Source organism: Rattus norvegicus, chromosome 16 (assembly GCF_021556685.1).
Source record: "Rattus norvegicus strain SHRSP/BbbUtx chromosome 16, alternate assembly SHRSP_T2T, whole genome shotgun sequence".
Classification (NCBI taxonomy): Eukaryota; Metazoa; Chordata; class Mammalia; order Rodentia; family Muridae; genus Rattus; species Rattus norvegicus.
The window spans coordinates 23,596,674-23,618,333 of NC_141549.1; the positions used below are offsets into that span (position 1 = coordinate 23,596,674).

A 21,660-nucleotide genomic window follows, 5' to 3' on the forward strand; every position below is an offset into this window, starting at 1 on the left:
TTCCTTGAAATAAGTGACTGGTTTTCCCCATCAGATATTTTGTCACAGAAAGTACAGAAACAAATTCAAAAGTAACAGCCATCTTTCCTGTTTAAATCCCCTTTCAGAAGTTACAAAGCAAGCAGAAGGGTGTGTCTGCTGATCTTACACACACTACTTACTCCTTACTCCACTGCATACTGTCAACACGTAGCTAACTACCTTCCTCTAGACCTCTAATTTCATCATTAGGAAAGAGGAAGTTCAGATATAATTATTACACATAATGGAATCATTAGAAACTGTAAATTTATAGAAACCAAACTCAAATGCTCTTCGTTTATGCCTAGATCAATTTGGTTTCCAATTAACTACTACAGGTGATGAACCTGAGTAATTTTTATTCTAGGAAGAACTTAGCAAAGACATAGAACTCAGGTACTTTAATAAACAGAAATTCACTCGGCAATCACCTTCTATTGCAGTGAAAAGTCATTAGAATTTTCTAAACTAAAATTTCCAATGCAAACACATTTTATCCTAACTAGAATTTTATGATGCTATGGAATGTACAAATAATGGTGATGAATATAGTAACTAAATTTTATATGCCCATGATTAGAATACAATCCACAATATCATTACAGCAGTGGGATCTTACAGAGACAACTAAGACAAAGGTAGTTTCCATTCTTCCAAGGAATAAATGTCACTGAAGTAAAACTAAACATCATTTCTGATGTTAAATTTGAATAAAACCAAACGAACACAAGACTTCCCACAAGACTACATGGGAAATGCAGTGTAATGAGTATAAAATAAAAAAATGAAAGACCTTAGCTAGTTAATACCAGTTCTCTACCCCATGCTAGCGGAATACCAGGTATAAGTCATTATAAACAAGTACAGCCAGCAGGATTTACAATGACACAGGCACATTTCAAAGGTGATGCCTAGTTTGGCTGAAAGAAAAAGATCACATGAATGAGAAATTCACACTTACTACATTTCATTTTTATTCTAAACGGCTATACACCAATCTTTCTCCTTTTATTTTAAAAGCAGTAAATATATATACATATATATACATATATACATATACTTGCATATATATGCATGTATACACATCTTCTCACGTACACATATGTAGTTAGAAATACATACATGCGTATAAGTGCACACACATGTGTATATGCATATTTGCCAGCCAGATGGTTCAATGGGGTAGTGATAAGTAGTCTGGTAACACATTGCATATGAAAACATGACTATGTGTGTAACATACCCCATGGTTTGCTATATTCAAGTCTGTCTTTCTCAGGAAATCCAAGGAACTTAAATTCTCTCATGATCCATTTTAATAGTGTGAACACTAAGAGGAAATGCATGCTTCTTCAACATTATTCTTTGATCAACAGTCCTCCTTCACCTGTTCTGTTGAATCTTCTCTGTGATATATTGCTTGTTGATGCAGAGAATGTTTGACGTGTCAGTTTTGCAAGTAAGAAACGTAAATCATCCTCAAACCTGGCACTGAAAGTCAAAAGTAGACTGCCATGTTATGGGTTTCCCTGAGGTGTAAGGAAGAACAAACATGTGAAGATCTTATTTCTTATGCAGTATGAGTCAATGAGGCTTCCCATTTACAATGCAGCATCAAACCCATTCACAAGCCCAACTTCCTGAATTCATCTATTTAAATCAACGAGTGTTCCGGGCATCCTATCTAAGCTAGCTTTATGGAATTTGATAACACATTTTGTGACCAAATCCCCTGGGTAACACCACTTCACAGCTTTGAATGAATCCTTCAGACTCTGTTAAATACACTCTTATTGTAACTAGCTGATGCTTATGTTAGTCACTTTCTATAGTTGTAAAAAATATCATGGGAAAGAAAATGTTTAGAAGAAAGAGATGGTGTGAAGTGGGTCTCTTGGTTAAATTGGATACAGAAATCACCATCATGATTCAGGCAGACAAGCATGACGATGAAGCAGCAGCTGAGAGATCACATCTTGACCTACACAGGAAAGAGAGAACTTAGTGGAAATGACACCAGTCTATTGAAATCTTTTTTTTTATTAACTTGAGTATTTCTTATTTACATTTCGAATGTTATTCCCTTTCCTGGTTTCTAGGCCAACATCCCCCTAATCCCTCCCCCTCCCCTTCTCTATGGGTGTTCCCCTCCCCATCCTCCCCCCATTGCTGCCCTCCCCCCAACAATCACGTTCAGTGGGGGTTCAGTCTTAGCAGGACCAAGGGCTTCCCCTTCCACTGGTGATCTTACTAGAATATTTATTGCTACCTATGAGGTCAGAGTCCAGAGTCCAGGGTCAGTCCATGTATAGTCTTTAGGTAGTGGCTTAGTCCCTGGAAGCTCTGGTTGCTTGGCATTGTTGTTCATAAGGGGTCTCGAGCTCCTTCGAGCTCTTCGAGTTCTTTCTCTGATTCCTTCAACGGGGGTCCCGTTCTCAGTTCAGTGGTTTGCTGCTGGCATTCGGCTATGTATTTGCTGTATTCTGGCTGTGTCTCTCAGGAGAGATCTACATCCGTATCCTGACGGCATGCACTTCATCGCTTTATCCATATTGTCTAATTGGGTGGCTGTATATGATTGGGCCACATGTGGGGCAGGCTCTGAATGGGTGTTCCTTCTGTGTCTGTTTTAATCTTTGCCGCTCTATTCCCTGCCAAGGGTATTCTTGTTCCCCTTTTAAAGAAGGAGTGAAGCATTCACATTTTGATCATCCGTCTTGAGTTTCATTTGTTCTATGCATCTAGGGTAATTCAAGCATTTGGGCTAATAGCCACTTATCAATGAGTGCATACCATGTGTGTTTTTCTGTGATTGGGTTGCCTCACTCAGGATGATATTTTCCAGTTGCAGCCATTTGCCTACGAATTTCATAAAGTCATTGTTTTTGATAGATGAGTAATATTCCATTGTGTAGATGTACCACATTTTCTGTATCCATTCCTCTGTTGAAGGGCATCTGGGTTCTTTCCAGCTTCTGGCTATTATAAATAAGGCTGCTATGAACATAGTGGAGCACGTGTCTTTTTTATATGTCGGGGCAACTTTTGGGTATGTGCCCAAGAGAGGTATAGCTGGATCCTCAGGCAGTTCAATGTCCAATTTTCTGAGGAACCTCCAGACTGATTTCCAGAATGGTTGCACCAGTCTGCTTTCCCACCAACAATGGAGGAGTGTTCCTCTTTCTCCACATCCTCGCCAGCATTTGCTGTCACCTGAGTTTTTGATCTTACCCATTCTCACTGGTGTGAGGTGAAATCTCAGGGTTGTTTTGATTTGCATTTCCATTATGACTAAAGATGTTGAACATTACTTTAGGTGTTTCTCAGCCATTTCGCCTTCCTCAGCTGTGAATTCTTTGTTTAGCTCTGAACCCCAATTTTTAATAGGGTTATTTGTCTCGCTGCGGTCTAACTTCTTGAGTTCTTTGTATATTTTGGATGTAAGGCCTCTATCTGTTGTAGGATTGGTAAAGATCTTTTCCCAATCTGTTGGTGGCCGTTTTGTCCTACCCACAGTGTCCTTTGCCTTACAGAAGCTTTGCAGTTTTATGAGATCCCATTTGTCGATTCTTGATCTTAGAGCATAAGCCATTGGTGTTTTGTTCAGGAAATTTTTTCCAGGGTGATAAGCATGGATCAATCTGCATTCTTCTACATGTTGACCTCCAGTTGAACCAGCACCATTTGCTGAAAATGCTATCTTTTTTCCATTGGATGGTTTTGGCTCCTTTGTCAAAAATCAAGTGCCCATAGGTGTGTGGGTTCATTTCTGGGTCTTCAATTCTGTTTCATTGGACTATCTGTCTGTCTCTGTTCCAATACCATGCAGTTTTTATCATTATTGCTCTGTAATATTGCTTGAGTTCAGGGATAGTGATTCCTCCTGAAGTCCTTTTATTGTTGAGGATAGTTTTAGCTATCTTGGGCTTTTTGTTGATGAATTTGCAAATTGTTCTTTCTAACTCTTTGAAGAACTGGATTGGTATTTTGATGGGGATTGCATTGAATCTATAGATCGCTTTTGGTAAGATGGCCATTTTTACTATATTAATCCTGCCAATCCATGAGCATGGAAGATCTTTCCATCTTCTGAGGTCTTCTTCAATTTCTTTCTTCAGAATCTTGAAGTTCTTATTGTACAGATCTTTTACTTGCTTGGATAAAGTCACACCGAGGTACTTTATATTATTTGGATCTATTATGAAGGGTGTTATTTCCCTAATTTCTTTCTCAGCTTTTTCTCTTTTGTGTAGAGGAAGGCTACTGATTTATTTGAGTTAATTTTATACCCAACCACTTTGCTGAAGTTGTTTATCAGCTTTTGTAGTTCGTTTTGGGATCACTTAAATGTACTATCATATCATCTGCAAATAGTGATATTTTGACTTCTTCTTTTCCCATCTGTATCCCCTTGACCTCCATTTGTTGTCTGATTGCTCTGGCTAGAACTTCAAGAACTATATTGAATAAGTAGGGAGAGAGTGGGCAGCCTTGTCTAGTCCCTGATTTTAGTGGGATTGTTCAAGTTTCTCTCCATATTGTTTAATGTTAGCAACTGGTTTGCTGTATATGGCTTTTACTATGTTTAGGTATGGACCTTGGATTCCTATTCTTTCCAGGACTTTTATCATGAAGTGGTGTTGAATTTTGTCAAATGCTTTCTCAGCATCTAATGAAATGATTATGTGGTTCTGTTCTTTCAGTTTGTTTATATAATGGATCACGTTGATGGTTTTCCGTATATTAAACAATCCCTGCATGCCTGGGATGAAGCCTACTTGATCATGGTGGATGATTGTTTTGATGTGCTCTTGGATTTGGTTTGCCAGATATTTATTGTGTATTCTTGCGTCGATATTCATAAGGGAAATTGTTCTGAGGTTATCTTTCTTTGTTGGGTCTTTGTGTGGTTTAGGTATAAGAGTAATTGTGGCTTCATAGAAGGAATTCGGTAGTGCTCCATTTGTTTCATTTTTGTGGAATAGTTTGGATAATATTGGTATGAGGTCTTCTATGAAGGTCTGATAGAATTCTGCACTGAATCCGTCTGGACCTGGGCCCTTTTTGGTTGGGAGACCTTTAATGACTGCTTCTATTTCCTTAGGAGTTATGGGGTTGTTTAACTGGTTTATCTGTTCCTGATTTAACTTTGGTACCTGGTATCTGTCTAGGAAATTGTCCATTTCCTGCAGATTTTCAAGTTTTGTTGAATGCAGGCTTTTATACTAAGATCTGATGATTTTTTGAATTTCGTCTGAATCTGTAGTTATGTCTCCCTTTTCATTTCTGATTTTGTTAATTTGGACACACTCTCTGTGTCCTCTAGTTAGTCTGGCTAACGGTTTATCTATCTTGTTGATTTTCTCAAAGAACCAACTTTTGGTTCTGTTGATTCTTTCTATGTTCCTTTTTGTTTGTACTTGGTTGATTTCAGCTCTGAGTTTGATTATTTCCTGCATTCTACTCCTCCTGGGTGTGTTTGCTTCTTTTTGTTCTAGAGCGTTTAGGGGTGTTGTCAAGCTGCTGACATATGCTCTTTCCTGTTTTTTTCTTCAGGCACTCAGCGTTATGAGTTTCCTCATAGCACAGCTTTCATTGTGTCCCATAAGTTTGGGTATGTTGTACCTTCGTTTTCATTAAATTCTAAGCAATCTTTAATTTCTTTCTTTATTTCTTCCTTGACCTGGTTATCTTTGAATAGAGCATTGTTTTATTTCCACGTATATGTGGACATTCTTCCATTATTGTTATTGAAGACCAACATTAGGCCATGGTGGTCTGATAAGATGCATGGGATTATTTCTATCTTTCTGTACATGTTGAGGCCCGTTTTTTGACCAATTATATGGTCAATTTTGGAGAAAGTACCATGAGGAGCTGAGAAGAAGGTATATCCTTTTGCTTTAGGATAGAATGTTCTATAAATATCCATTAAGTCCATTTGGCTCATGAATTCTCTTAATCTGTCTAGGTCTCTGTTTAATTTCTTTTTCCATGATCTGTCCATTGATGAGAGTGGGGTGTTGAAATCTCCTACTATCATTGTGTGAGGTGCAATGTGTGTTTTGAGCTTTAGTAAGGTTTCTTTTATGTATGTAGGTGCCCTTGTATTTGGGGCATAGATATTTAGGATTGAGAGTTCATCTTGGTGGATTTTTCCTTTGATGAATATAAAGTGTCCTTCCTTATCTTTTTTGATGACTTTTGGTTGAAAATTGATTTTATTTGACATTAGAATGGCTACTCCAGCTTGCTTCTTCTGACCATTTGCTTGGAAAGTTGTTTTCCAGCCTTTCACTCTGAGGTAGTGTCTGTCTTTGTCTCTGAGGTGTGTTTCCTGTAGGCAGCAGAATGCAGGGTCCTCGTTGCGTATCCAGTTTGTTAATCTATGTCTTTTCATTGGGGAGTTGAGGCCATTGATGTTGAGAGATATTAAGGAATAGTGATTATTGCTTCCTGTTATATTCATATTTGGATATGAGGTTATGTTTGTGCGCTTTTCTTCTCTTTGTTTTGTTGCCAAGACGATTAGTTTCTTGCTTCGTCTAGGGTATCTCTTGCCTCCTTATGTTGGGCTTTACCATTTATTATCCTTTGTAGTGCTGGATTTGTAGAAAGATAGTGTGTAAATTTGGTTTTGTCCTGGAATATGTTGGTTTCTTCATCTATGTTAATTGAGAGTTTTGCAGGATGCAGTAACCTGGGCTGGCATTTGTGTTCTCTTAGGTTCTGTATGACATCTGTCCAGGATCTTCTGGATTTTATAGTTTCTGGCAAAAAGTCTGTGTGATTCTGATAGGTCTGCCTTTATGTTACTTGATCTTTTTCCCTTACTGCTTTTAATATTCTTTCTTTATTTTGTGCGTTTGGTGTTTTGACTATTATGTGACGGGAGCTGTTTCTTTTCTGGTCCAATCTATTTGGAGTTCTGTAGGCTTCTTGTATGCTTATGGGTATCTCTTTCTTTAGGTTAGGGAAGATTTCTTCTATGATTTTTTTGAAGATATTTACTGGTCCTTTGAGCTGGGAGTCTTCACTCTCTTCTATACCTATTATCCTTAGGTTTCATCTTCTCATTGAGTCCTGGATTTCCTGTATGTTTTGGACCAGTAGCTTTTTCCGCTTTACATTATCTTTGACTGTTGAGTCGATGATTTCTATGGAATCTTCTGCTCCTGAGATTCTCTCTTCCATATCTTGTATTCTGCTGGTGAAGCTCGTATCTACAGCTCCTTGTCTCTTCTTTAGGTTTTGTATTTCCAGGGTTGTTTCCATGTATTCTTTCTTGATTGCTTCTATTTCCATTTTCAATTCCTTCAACTGTTTGATTGTGTTTTCCTGGAATTCTTTCAGGGATTTTTGTGACTCCTCTCTATGGGCTTCTACTTGTTTATTTATGTTTTCCTGGAATTCTTTCAGGGATTTTTGCGATTCCTCTCTGTCGGCTTCTACTTGTTCTCTAAGGGAGTTATTCACGTCTTTCTGGAAGTTCTCCAGCATCATGATCAAATATGATTTTGAAACTAGATCTTGCTTTTCTTGTGTGTTTGGATATTTTGTGTTTGCTTTGGTGGGAGAATTGGGCTCCGATGATGCCATGTAGTCTTGGTTTCTGTTGCTTGGGTTCCTGTGCTTGCCTCTCGCCATCAGATTATCTCTAGTGTTACTTTGTTCTGCTATTTCTGACAGTGGCTAGACTGTCCTATATGCCTGTTTTTCAGGAGTGCTGTAGACCTGTTTTCCTGTTTTCTTTCAGCCAGTTATGGGAACAGAGTGTTCTGCTTTGGGGCGTGTAGTTTTTCCTATCTACAGGTCTTCAGCTGTTCCTGTGGGCCTGTGCCCTGAATTCACCAGGCAGGTCACTTGGAGCAGAAAAGTTGGTCTTACCTGTGATCCGGAGGCTCAAGGTTGCTCATGGGGTGTTGCTTATGAGCTCTCCGCGGCGGCAGCCACCAGGAAGTTCTGAGCCGCCCTTTCTGGGAGCTTCTGTGCACCAGGGTTCCAGATGGCGTTTGGTGTTTTCCTTTGGAGTCAGTAATGTGTGCAGAGTGCAGTCTCTTCTGGTTTCCCAGGCATGTCTGCCTCTCTGAAGGTTTAGCTCTCCCTCCCACGTGATTTGGGTGTAGAGAACTGTTTATATGGTCAGTCCCTTCAGGTTCTGGCGGTGTCTCAGATGCCAAAAGAAAGCACTGTTGTTCTACTCTGTTTCCAGCTCTGTCTCTCTATTGAAATCTTAAACCTCATCCTGGCAACAGTTTTACTACAAAACAGCCCCACCACCTACTCCTTTTGAAAATAATTCAGCGCTCTGCACAGCAAGCATAATGTGAGCCTATGGGGCTGTTGACATTCAAGCCACCACAGAGGTGCTGGATGAGGTCTTAATATACATCCTGTAAGTGTAGCAATAGTCATGATGTTACAGAATAGTTGACGATACTGTGCCCTCCTCCCAGATTGCGTTGTTTACTTATAAACAAATTTCTACTAATTGCTGTGGTTCAGCCTTTGCACAGACCTTTAATCTCTCAAACTGGAATGTAGACATTTCCTTAGTACCCACCCTTAATGCTAAGTAATCAATGTAACCTTAGTTTATAGAATGAAGCACCTCGTTTAAAAATGATGCTTAATTGCATGAAAGAGAAGGTGATTATCCAGAGAAAGATTTGGTATAAAGAATTTTCCCAACTCTCTCACGAAAGAATAAGAAAAGTGGCTACTTGAGGGGTAGGGCAGCAGAAAGTACAAAAAGACGGAGAGAGAGAGAGAGAGAGAGAGAGAGAGAGAGAGAGAGAGAGAGAGAGAGAGGAGGGAAGGAGGGGCGGAGGGAGGGAGGTGGCCTTTTTACTTGGAGAGTTTCAGTGCAGAATGAACCATAGAATATGAAGGAAAGAGAATATTACAAAATCACTATTTAGAGGAAGAGCAGAGCAAAACATCAGAGGCCAAGAGTCACATTTTGTCCTTTCTATTTATATATTTCCATCTTACAAGGAAAAATGACTTCAGGTAGCAAAGAGCAGAAGAAATCTAAGTATAAACCTAAAGAGATCCACAGTAAAGACTTTGAAAAACTCTGGGCCAATTACTCAAGCAGACAGGAAGCAGACTTCACTGAATGTCACTGAATGTAGTGCTAACTTTCGACAGAATACACAAATAGTTTGGGGACTATGAATCCAGGTTCTGACATTATCAGAAGGGTGATAGAATGAATAAAATCAGTAAATTTTCAATCAAAAGTATCACTGCTAATTTTCGTTTTAGGATGAAAAATATAAAACAGATAATTTCTATGCTGTGTCTTCTGAGCATAGAAATTCTATTCCTAAGGCTACTGCTGATCGTGAAGCTTCCACCTCTACTGCTGACAGCCTGGATGCTGCCGAGCCTGACCCAACAAATTCTACAAATGCTACTGACTGTCTGGCTGCTCTTGAGCGTGAGCTGACTAATTCCAACAACACTGCTGACTGTCTGGCTGACCTTGAGCCTGATCCGACGATTTCTACCAATGCCGCTGACTTTCAGGCTGCTGTTGCACCAGAGCCAACTATGTCCACCCACCCTGCTAACTGTCTGCCTGATGTGGAACCAGAGCCAACTATGTCCACCCACCCTGCTGACACTCTGGCTGCTCTTGAGCCTGAGCTGACTACTTTCAACAACACTGCTGACTGTCTGGCTGACCTTGAGCCTGAGCCAAACATGTCCACCCACCCTGCTGACAGTCTGCCTGATGTGGAACCAGAGCCAACTATGTCCAATCACCCTGCTGACACTCTGGCTGCTCTTGAGCCTGAACTGACTAATTCCAACAACACTGCTGACTGTCTGGCTGACCTTGAGCCTGATCCGACGATTTCTACCAATGCCGCTGACTTTCAGGCTGCTGTTGCACGAGAGCCTGCTATGTCCACCAACCCTGCTGACAGTATGGCAGCTGTTGAGCCTGAGCCGACTATGTCCACCCACCCTGCTGACATTCTGACTGCTGATGAGCCTGAACATAATAATTCTACCAAAGCTGCTGACTGTCGGGCTGACCTTGAGCCTGAGCCAAACAGGTCCACCCACCCTGCTGACAGTCTGCCTGATGTGGAACCAGAGCCAACTATGTCCACCCACCCTGCTGACACTCTGGCTGCTCTTGAGCCTGAGCTGACCAATTTCAACAACACTGCTGACTGGCTGGCTGACCTTGAGCCTGATCCGACTATTTCTACCAATGCCGCTGACTTTCAGGCTGCTGTTGCACCAGAGCCCACTATGTCCACCCACCCTGCTGACACTCTGGCTGCTCTTGAGCCTGAGCTGACTAATTTCAACAACACTGCTGACTGTCTGGCTGACTTTGAGCCTGATCCGACTATTTCTACCAATGCCGCTGACTGTCGGGCTGCTGTTGCACCAGAGCCCGCTATGTCCACCAACCCTGCTGACAGTATGGCAGCTGTTGAGCCTGAGCCGACTATGTCCACCCACCCTGCTGACATTCTGACTGCTGACGAGCCTGCACATAATACTTCTACCAAAGCTGCTGACTGTCGGGCTGACCTTGAGCCTGAGCCAAACATGTCCACCCACCCTGCTGACAGTCTGCCTGATGTGGATCCAGAGCCAACTATGTCCACCCACCCTGCTGACACTCTGGCTGCTCTTGAGCCTGAGCTGACCAATTTCAACAACACTGCTGACTGGCTGGCTGACCTTGAGCCTGATCCGAGTATTTCTACCAATGCCGCTGACTTTCAGGCTGCTGTTGTACCAGAGCCAACTATGTCCACCTACCCTGCTGACTGTCTGCCAGATGTGGAACCAGAGCCAACTATGTCTACCCACCCTGCTGACACTCTGGCTGCTCTTGAGCCTGAGCTGACTAATTTCAACAACACTGCTGACTGTCTGGCTGACCTTGAGCCTGATCCAACGATTTCTACCAATGCCGCTGACTGTCGGGCTGCTGTTGCACCAGAGCCCGCTATGTCCACCAACCCTGCTGACAGTATGGCAGCTGTTGAGCCTGAGCCGACTATGTCCACCCACCCTGCTGACATTCTGACTGCTGATGAGCCTGAACATAATAATTCTACCAAAGCTGCTGACTGTCGGGCTGACCTTGAGCCTGAGCCAAACAGGTCCACCCACCCTGCTGACAGTCTGCCTGATGTGGAACCAGAGCCAACTATGTCCACCCACCCTGCTGACACTCTGGCTGCTCTTGAGCCTGAGCTGACCAATTTCAACAACACTGCTGACTGGCTGGCTGACCTTGAGCCTGATCCGACTATTTCTACCAATGCCGCTGACTTTCAGGCTGCTGTTGCACCAGAGCCCGCTATGTCCACCCACCCTGCTGACACTCTGGCTGCTCTTGAGCCTGAGCTGACTAATTTCAACAACACTGCTGACTGTCTGGCTGACTTTGAGCCTGATCCGACTATTTCTACCAATGCCGCTGACTGTCGGGCTGCTGTTGCACCAGAGCCCGCTATGTCCACCAACCCTGCTGACAGTATGGCAGCTGTTGAGCCTGAGCCGACTATGTCCACCCACCCTGCTGACATTCTGACTGCTGACGAGCCTGCACATAATACTTCTACCAAAGCTGCTGACTGTCGGGCTGACCTTGAGCCTGAGCCAAACATGTCCACCCACCCTGCTGACAGTCTGCCTGATGTGGAACCAGAGCCAACTATGTCCACCCACCCTGCTGACACTCTGGCTGCTCTTGAGCCTGAGCTGACCAATTTCAACAACACTGCTGACTGGCTGGCTGACCTTGAGCCTGATCCGAGTATTTCTACCAATGCCGCTGACTTTCAGGCTGCTGTTGTACCAGAGCCAACTATGTCCACCTACCCTGCTGACTGTCTGCCAGATGTGGAACCAGAGCCAACTATGTCCACCCACCCTGCTGACACTCTGGCTGCTCTTGAGCCTGAGCTGACTAATTTCAACAACACTGCTGACTGTCTGGCTGACCTTGAGCCTGATCCGACTATTTCTACCAATGCCGCTGACTGTCGGGCTGCTGTTGCACCAGAGCCCGCTATGTCCACCAACCCTGCTGACAGTATGGCAGCTGTTGAGCCTGAGCTGACTATGTCCACCCACCCTGCTGACATTCTGACTGCTGACGAGCCTGCACATAATACTTCTACCAAAGCTGCTGACTGTCGGGCTGACCTTGAGCCTGAGCCAAACATGTCCACCCACCCTGCTGACAGTCTGCCTGATGTGGAACCAGAGCCAACTATGTCCACCCACCCTGCTGACACTCTGGCTGCTCTTGAGCCTGAGCTGACCAATTTCAACAACACTGCTGACTGGCTGGCTGACCTTGAGCCTGATCCGAGTATTTCTACCAATGCCGCTGACTTTCAGGCTGCTGTTGCACCAGAGCCAACTATGTCCACCTACCCTGCTGACTGTCTGCCAGATGTGGAACCAGAGCCAACTATGTCCACCCACCCTGCTGACACTCTGGCTGCTCTTGAGCCTGAGCTGACTAATTTCAACAACACTGCTGACTGTCTGGCTGACCTTGAGCCTGATCCGACTATTTCTACCAATGCCGCTGACTGTCGGGCTGCTGTTGCACCAGAGCCCGCTATGTCCACCAACCCTGCTGACAGTATGGCAGCTGTTGAGCCTGAGCCGACTATGTCCACCCACCCTGCTGACATTCTGACTGCTGACAAGCCTGCACATAATACTTCTACCAAAGCTGCTGACTGTCTGGCTGACCTTGAGCCTGAGCCAAACATGTCCACCCACCCTGCTGACAGTCTGCCTGATGTGGAACCAGAGCCAACTATGTCCAATCACCCTGCTGACACACTGGCTGCTCTTGAGCCTGAGTCGACTAAATCCTCCAATGCTGCTGACTGTCTGGCCTATGTTGAGCCAGAGCCAGCTATGTCCACCCACCATGCCGACAGTCTGGCTGCTCTTGAGCATGAGCTGTCTCATGCCAACAAAGCTGCTGACTGTCTGGCTTCTCTCAAGGCTGAGCCAACCATGTCCACCCAGCCTGCTGACAGTTCAGCAGCTGTTGAGCCTGAGCCTACAATTTCCATCAGAGCTGCTGATTGTCTGGCTAATGTTCTGCCTGAGCTAACTATGTCAACCCACCCTGCTGGCTGTCTGGACTCTGTTCAGCTTGAGTCATCTATGTCCACACACCCAGCTGATAATATGGCTACTGATGAGCTTGAGACTACAAATTCGACGAACGCTGCTTACTGTCTGGCTGCTCTTGAGCCTGAGTCGACTAAATCCTCCAATGCTGCTGACTGTCTGGCCTATGTTGAGCCAGAGCCAGGTATGTCCACCCACCGTGCCGACAGTCTGGCTGCTCTTGAGCATGAGCTGTCTCATGCCAACAAAGCTGCTGACTGTCTGCCTTCTCTCAAGGCTGAGCCAACCATGTCCACCCAGCCTGCTGACAGTTCGGCAGCTGTTGAGCCTGAGCCTACAATTTCCATCAGAGCTGCTGATTGTCTGGCTAATGTTCTGCCTGAGCTAACTATGTCAACCCACCCTGCTGGCTGTCTGGACTCTGTTCAGCTTGAGTCATCTATGTCCACACACCCAGCTGATAATATGGTTACTGATGAGCTTGAGACTACAAATTCGACGAACGCTGCTTACTGTCTGGCTGCTCTTGAGCCTGAGTCGACTAAATCCTCCAATGCTGCTGACTGTCTGGCCTATGTTGAGCCAGAGCCAGGTATGTCCACCCACCATGCCGACAGTCTGGCTGCTCTTGAGCATGAGCTGTCTCATGCCAACAAAGATGCTGACTGTCTGCCTTCTCTCAAGGCTGACCTGATTAATTCCATCAATGCTACTGATTGTCTGTCTTCTGTTGGGCCTGAGACAACCATGTCCACCCAGCCTGCTGACAGTGTGGCAGCTGTTGAGCCTGAACATAATAGTTCCACCAATGCTGCTGACGGTCTGGACTCTGTTGAACAAGAGCCAGCTAAGCCCACCCACCGTTCCGACAGTCTGGCTGCTCTTGAGCATGAGCTGACTAATTCCAACAACACTGCTGACTGTCTGGCTTCTCAGAAGGCTGAGTCAATTGATTCTACCAATGCTACTGATTGTTTGGCTTCTGTTGGGACTGAGACAACTATGTCCACCCACCCTGCTGACAATATGGCTACTGATGAGCTTGAGCCTACACATTCCACCAATGCTGCTTACTGTCTGGCTGCTCTTGAGCCTGAGTCGACTAAATCCTCCAGTGCTGCTGACTGCCTGGCCTATGTTGACCCAGAGCCAGCTATGTCCACCCACCGTGCCGACAGTCTGGCTGCTCTTGAGCATGAGCTGTCTCATGCCAACAAAGATGCTGGCTGTCTGGCTTCTCTCAAGGCTGAGCTGATTAATTCCACCAATGCTACTGATTGTCTGGCTTCTGTTGGGACTGAGACAACTATGTCCACCCAGCCTGCTGACAGTTTGGCAGCTGTTGAGCTTGAACATAATAATTCTACCAATGCTGCTGACGGTCTGCACTCTATTGAACAAGAGCCAGCTATGCCCACCCACCGTTCCGACAGTCTGGCTGCTCTTGAGCATGAGCTGTCTCATGCCAATAAAGCTGCTGACTGTCTGGCTTCTCTCAAGGCTGAGCCAACCATGTCCACCCAGCCTGCTGACACTTTGGCATCTGTTGAGCCTGAGCCTACTTTTTCCACCAAAGCTGCTGATTGTCTGGCTACTGTTCAGCCTGAGCTAACTAGGTCAAACCACCCTGCTGACTGTCTGGATTCTGTTCAGCCTGAGTCATATATGTCCCCACACCCTGCTGACAGTTTGGTAGCTATTGAGCCTGAACTGACTAATTCCACCAAAGCTGCTGACTTTCTGGGTGCTGTTGATCCCGAGTCAACCAAATCCATCCACCCTGCTGACAGTATGGCAGTTGATGAGCCTGAGCTGCCTAATTCCAACATTGCTGCTGACTGTCTGGACGACCTTGAGCCTGATACGACTATTTCTACCAATGCCGCTGACTGTCAGGCTGCTGTTGGGTCTGAGACAACCCTGTCCACCCAGCCTGCTGACAGTTTGGCAGCTGTTGAGCCTGAGCGGACTAATTCCACCAAAGCTGCTGACTGTCTGGACTCTGCTGAGCCAGAGCCAACTATGGCCACCCACCATGCTGACATTCTGACTGCTGTTGAGCCTGAACATACTAATTGCTCCAGTACTGCTGACTGTCTGCCTGCTGTTCAGCCTGAGTCCAGTATGTCCACCCACCCTGCTGACAGTATGGCTGCTATTGATGCTGAGCCTACAGATCCTGCCATTGTTGCTGACTGTCTGGCTGCTCTTGAACCTCGGCTGTCTGTTACATGTGCTGCTGACAGTAGTGTGTTAGTTGAGAGTCATGACTCAGGACCAGCTAGTCACATTGGATTGGATTATGTAGTTGATTTACCTCTTTACAAGGAGAGTACAAGGTACAAACCCCATGCTGACCCAGAGCCCACTCCTGGTTCCTGCACTTGTTATTCCCTTGACTCCATTCAAATGACTAACCTGACTCTTTTGATATCCCTTAGTGAAGAAGAAATATTTGATTCTGCTACTTCAGATGAGGAATCTTCTTTTACTCCTGACGTAGAAGAAGGTCTGCCTGCTACTCAGGGTGCTGAGGATATTTTTCATGCTTCCGCACGAGCTGAACCAATAAACCACAGCTTGAACCTTCTCAGGGAGAGTGGATATCTTCGGGCAACAGAGATACCACGCATACCTTTTTTGCTCTTCATATGGCTTATATCCTCACTCTTATCCATCATAACATGGATGAAAATCCAAATTCAACAAGCATGGCATGAAGAAAATGGCCAAGGAGCTCCCACTAAGAAGAGAGTCGGACCAGGTAAGTTAAACTAAAATAGTAGCTTAAAATAGATTAAGATTGTTTTAGTAGAAACCTAGGTCTCTTTTGTTAATAAATTTCATACTTCTATAGGGCTATTTACGCATAACCTAGAACCTGAAAACTTTATTTTTTCTCAATTTATAGAAAATAATTTTCATAATGTAACAAATCCAGTTTAGAGAAATACAACTGACCAGGTAATATTTTTTCCTACTTGGATGTTTCCTATTCTAGAATGAGGAGATTATTGTCACTTCCAGTGAAAACATGTGTTTCCTGAATGACTAAGCCGGGAAAACTTCCTGTTAAATGTTATTGTCTATTTATCGCTGTCATTCTGAACTCTGACTTCTGAAGTTAGCATAGCCTTTGACCGCAACATTCCAAAAGAAGCAACTTCTGAGATTAAAAATAACAAGAGAAGCATCCACCTTCTCACTGTTTCTCTCTACATTGATCCAGATGATAATGACACTGATGTTGTTGATGCTGGGCATGACAATATCACCAGTGATGTGCCTGATGATACTGTTGATAATTCTTCTTTTTCTTCTAGTGGCTGCGGCTCCTGATCCCTAGACCCTTGATGCTCCTCCAGGATCGATTGGAATATCAAAACACAGTCTGTGTGGGAGAATTGATCATATATATAAATTTTAAAATAAAATGTTCAGTCTGATTGTAGACTGAAGTAAAAATTGATTGTTTCATTGGAGTCTCAGTTGTGCCATGTGATGCTTCCTGGAAACTTTTTTCAATTATTTTCAATTTTAATATTTACTTATTTACTTTACATCCTGCTCACTGCCCCCTCCCTGTCAGCCTCTCCCATAATTGTTCCCTTGTGCCCCACTCTCCTTCTCCTCTCAGTGGGTAGGGGCCATTTGGTTATCTTCCCACCCTGGAACATGAAGTCTCTGTGAGACTTATCCCTTCCTCTCCCACTGAGTCAGAGGACACAATCTAGCTAGAAGAACCTATTCTGCATACAGGCAACATCCTTTAGGATAACCCATGCTGTAATTGTTTGGGACTCACACAAAGATCAAGCTGCACATCTCCTACCTATGTGTGTGGAGGCTTAGGACCAGCCTCTGTATGTTCTTTGGTTGGTGGTTCAGTCTCTAAGAGCCCTAAGAGTCCAGGTCAGGTGATTTGGTTAGTCTTCCTGTGGCGTTCTTATCGTCTGAGGGACTGCAATCCTTCCACTTATTTTTCCATGACAGTCTTCAAGATCCATCCAATTTTAGCTGGGAGTGTTCATCTAAGTCAGCTTCTGGGTGAACCCTCTCATGGGACAGCCTATGCTAGACTCTGTCTGCAAGCATAACAGGGTATTATTAGTAGTGTCAGGGACTGTTGCTTGACAATGCGATGGGTTTCAAGTTGGGTAGGCTGGTGGTTGGCTTTTCCCTCAGTCTCTCCTCCAGCCCTGTTCCTTCATTGACTGTAGACAGGAAAAAAATTGGATTTAAAGTTTTGTGGTTGGGTTGATGTTCGAATTGCTCCAGTGGGCTTCCTGCGTAGCTAGAAGAGCCAGTCACCCCAGGCTCTGTATCCCCAAGGCTATGATTCACAACCTCCACTGATTCTTGTGTGCCTCCCCTATCCCATTCTCTGTCTCTCTCTCTGAGGTTGTACCCTCACTCAACACCCTTACAAGTTACAGATCTCCATTCATTATCATGGTTCCCTCCTCCTTCCCACACTGAACCCTGCCTGACCCTATCCCTTTCTATCTCCTTTCTTAATCAGCTCCTTTCATCCATCCATATGCCTTCCATGACCATTCTATATTCTCAAATATCCTTTCTTGTGCCCTTCTTTTTCTACCTTCTTGGGTCTGTAGAGTCTATCATGGGCATCCTGTATTTTATGGGCTGCCTCCTGAGAGGGAGGGGTCATGCTTACCTTCCTTTTCACTGAGCCCCACTGGATTGCATTCCTATTTAGGGCTCCTAGGCATAAGAGGCCTGTATAACTAAAGAGAGCCAATCCTAGGCCTTCTATAAGAAAACATAATCATTGAATTAAGTCATAAATACTTTTCCAATGTTTCTTTTAGAGCCCATCTATTCAGCACTTTAACATGTTTAAGTTAAAGAAATTACATTTTGTTTTCTTTTTATATCATTAAATTGATTAGATTTATATGTAGGAGATTTTGCTACTGTGCATTTTCTATGCAGTATGTGTGATAGAATTCAGTACTGGTTCCCCTGGAATTGGAGTTACAAATAGTTGTGAGTGACCAGCAATGTGCTAGCAATTAAAACTGAGAGCTCTACAATCAAAACTAGAACTCTTAACAGCCCATCCATCTCTAAAGGTATATATATATATATATATCTCAACATGGTAAATTTTATCATAAAATCTTATGAAATTTCAATACATTGTCTAGTTTATGTAAAAAAAAATTCACTAAGAACATTTTACTCTAATATGACCTGTGTTTGCAGATGGGTCAAAGACATTTTGAATTGGATCTATGACCCTGAACCCCAGTACTCACATTGTGTACATGTGTACATCTTGTTTGTGCATTGATCCACATATGAAAGATAGAGACTGATATTGTCTTTCTCTCACTTTACCCCCACACGTGGATTACTGTGTTTGGGCCAAAGGACAATGCCACTTGACAGTTCTGTTCTGCTATACTGTGGGTTCTAGGGACTGAATACAGACCATCAACCCTCATTTTCGTTCCACCCCTGGTCCCTCCATTTTGGAGACTGTTCACTCACTCAAATCCCTAGTGTGTTTGATTTTCTGTCTTGGAGCAAAATTATCTTCATACTTGCAGGAAAGTAAGCTTTGGGGATCCCATTATACCCACATCTGCAATGAGGTTTTCAGGACAAGTGTTTTGCCAATTGAGTTTTACCAAGCACCCCAGTCTCTATCCCTTATTTCCTATTTTTAGGCTGTACTAGCTTAGGAAGGAGAACCAGTAGCACAGTAGTAGACATTCCATTGTCCACATGCTTCTTGATCATCTTGTAGTTCTAAAGGCTTAATTAATTAGTCTTTAAGCTGCAGTTTCATATAAATAATAAATTATGCATTCTAATTCCAAAATATTCCTCTGTTTATTGAACATATTCTTTAAATACTCCGACTTGATGAACTGTAGTTTTTCATTCTGTCAGTCCATTTACTCCCCACATGTAACTTCCAACATGTACTGTGTAGAATCCCCATTCTACTATTTCTCAAGATTGTCCCATTCTTACACCTTTTTGTTTCTTTAGCCAGTCAAGATCCTTACAGTTCATAAATTTAAATATTATGAAATGAACCCTGGTCTTTGGGACCCTCATTTCATTTTGCTTAAACCATTTTGAATCTAAAATCCAGGAGCTGGGGTGCCATTGTTTCTCACCTCATAGTGATATTTACCAATTTTGGTGTAAGTCCAGGCACACACTGACCATTTTACCATAAAGCGTGAAGTCCTGCTTTGCTACCTTTTAGTCCCTGTGTTACCATTGATACTGTATCTATTACCTAAGAAGCATGTTGTGATCCTGATGGAAGTAAATACAGAAACATTACTCCTGGGCATAAAAAAATGAAATTTGGAAACGAAAAAAAAATCAAAGTACTAGTGACTGGGGGTTTCCTTGTTCATTTGTTGGTAAGAATTTACATAGATACACGTGGTCTGAAAACTGCATCCATAGGTCATGTCTACATTGTGTCAATCATCCAGCCTAAGACCCACAGCCTGTCACTCATCCACAAGACACACAGCTTATCAAAAAATCTGTCCGCAAACCCTCCATAGTCTGTCAATTATCCATAGGGAAATCCCACAGCCTGGCAATCATCCATAAGAATTGCCTAAGTCCTGTCAATCATCCACTGGAAACCTCCTTGTCCTGTCAGTCAACTACAAGCAACTCTCAACTCTCTGTCATCCAGAAGAAATTTTCACAGCCTGTCAATCACGCATAAAAAATGGCCATAGTCTGTTAATCATCCACAGGTCATGTCCACAAGCTTACATACAAACCTTACATGGAGATCTGTAACTTGTAAGGGTGTTGAGTGAGGGTACAACCTCAGAGAGAGAGACAGAGAATGGGATAGGGGAGGCACACAAGAATCAGTGGAGGTTGTGAATCATAGCCTTGGGGATACAGAACCTGGGGTGACTGGCGCTTCTAGCTACGCAGCAAGCCCACTGGAGCAATTCGAACATCGACCCAACCACAAAACTTTACATCCAATTATTTTCCTGTCTACAGTCAATGAAGGAACAGGGCTGGAGTGTAGAGGGCCGCAATAACATTCGCCACCACAAGATGGCGCTGGCCTCCGCCGCGCCAGCCGACTTCCTTTCAGGAAGTTAACTGTGTGTGTATGTGCAAGAGTGCCTTCGTGCCAGGTCTTTGCCCACTCCGGGGCGTGCCTAATGAGATCTTGGGTAAGCGACCAATCAGGTGTGGATGTGCCACGTTAGGGTGTATATAAGCCGCGCCCTGCCGGCGTCCCGGGCCTCTCCTTAAGATTCAAAAAATGTTTAGCTGCAGTAAGAATTCGTGTGTTCCCAATGGCTTATGCTCTAAGATCAAGAATCGACAAATGGGATCTCATAAAACTGCAAAGCTTCTGTAAGGCAAAGGACACTGTGGTTAGGACAAAACGACAACCAACAGATTGGGAAAAGATCTTTACCAATCCTATAACAGATAGAGGCCTTATATCCAAAATATACAAAGAACTCAAGAAGTTAGACCGCAGGGAAACAAATAACCCTATTAAAAAATGGGGTTCAGAGCTGAACAAAGAATTCACAGCTGAGGAATGCCGAATGGCTGAGAAACACCTAAAGAAATGTTCAACATCTTTAGTCATAAGGGAAATGCAAATCAAAACAACCCTGAGATTTCACCTCACACCAGTGAGAATGGCTAAGATCAAAAACTCAGGTGACAGCAGATGCTGGCGAGGATGTGGAGAAAGAGGAACACTCCTCCATTGTTGGTGGGATTGCAGACTGGTAAAACCATTCTGGAAATCAGTCTGGAGGTTCCTCAGAAAATTTGACATTGAACTGCCTGAGGATCCAGCCATACCTCTCTTGGGCATATACCCAAAAGATGCCTCAACATATAAAAGAGACACGTGCTCCACTATGTTCATCGCAGCCTTATTTATAATAGCCAGAAACTGGAAAGAACCCAGATGCCCTTCAACAGAGGAATGGATACAGAAAATGTGGTACATCTACACAATGGAATATTACTCAGCTATCAAAAACAACGAGTTTATGAAATTCGTAGGCAAATGGTTGGAACTGGAAAATATCATCCTGAGTGAGCTAACCCACTCACAGAAAGACATACATGGTATGCACTCATTGATAAGTGGCTATTAGCCCAAATGCTTGAATTACCCTAGATCCCTAGAACAAAGGAAACTCAAGATGGATGATCAAAATGTGAATGCTTCACTCCTTCTTTAAATGAGGAAAAAGAATACCCTTGGCAGGGAAGGGAGAGGCAAAGATTAAAACAGAGACTGAAGGAACACCCATTCAGAGCCTGCCCCACAGGTGGCCCATACATATACAGCCACCCAATCAGACAAGATGGATGAAGCAAAGAAGTGCAGACTGACAGGAGCCGGATGTAGATCGCTCCTGAGAGACACAGCCAGAATACAGCAAATACAGAGGCGAATGCCAGCAGCAAACCACTGAACTGAGAATAGGT

General features: G+C 43.7%; 1 protein-coding gene across 2 annotated transcripts in view; it reads left to right on the forward strand.

The window, feature by feature from the left end:
* Positions 1 to 16,636, forward strand: part of LOC148000474 (uncharacterized) — a 78,444-nt gene extending 61,808 nt beyond the window's left edge. The window contains exons 9-11 of one of the 2 annotated variants that reach the window (XM_087589379.1): positions 9,292 to 15,506; positions 15,609 to 15,931; positions 16,491 to 16,636. In XM_087589379.1, coding sequence (XP_087445505.1) covers positions 9,292 to 15,506; positions 15,609 to 15,931; positions 16,491 to 16,513 — 6,561 coding nt within the window. In that variant the 3' untranslated portion in view covers positions 16,514 to 16,636. Of the gene's footprint in view, positions 1 to 9,291; positions 15,932 to 16,490 lie in introns of both variants that reach the window. The other variant, XM_087589378.1, reaches the window with a different exon arrangement.
* The last annotated feature ends 5,024 nt before the right edge of the window (positions 16,637 to 21,660 follow it).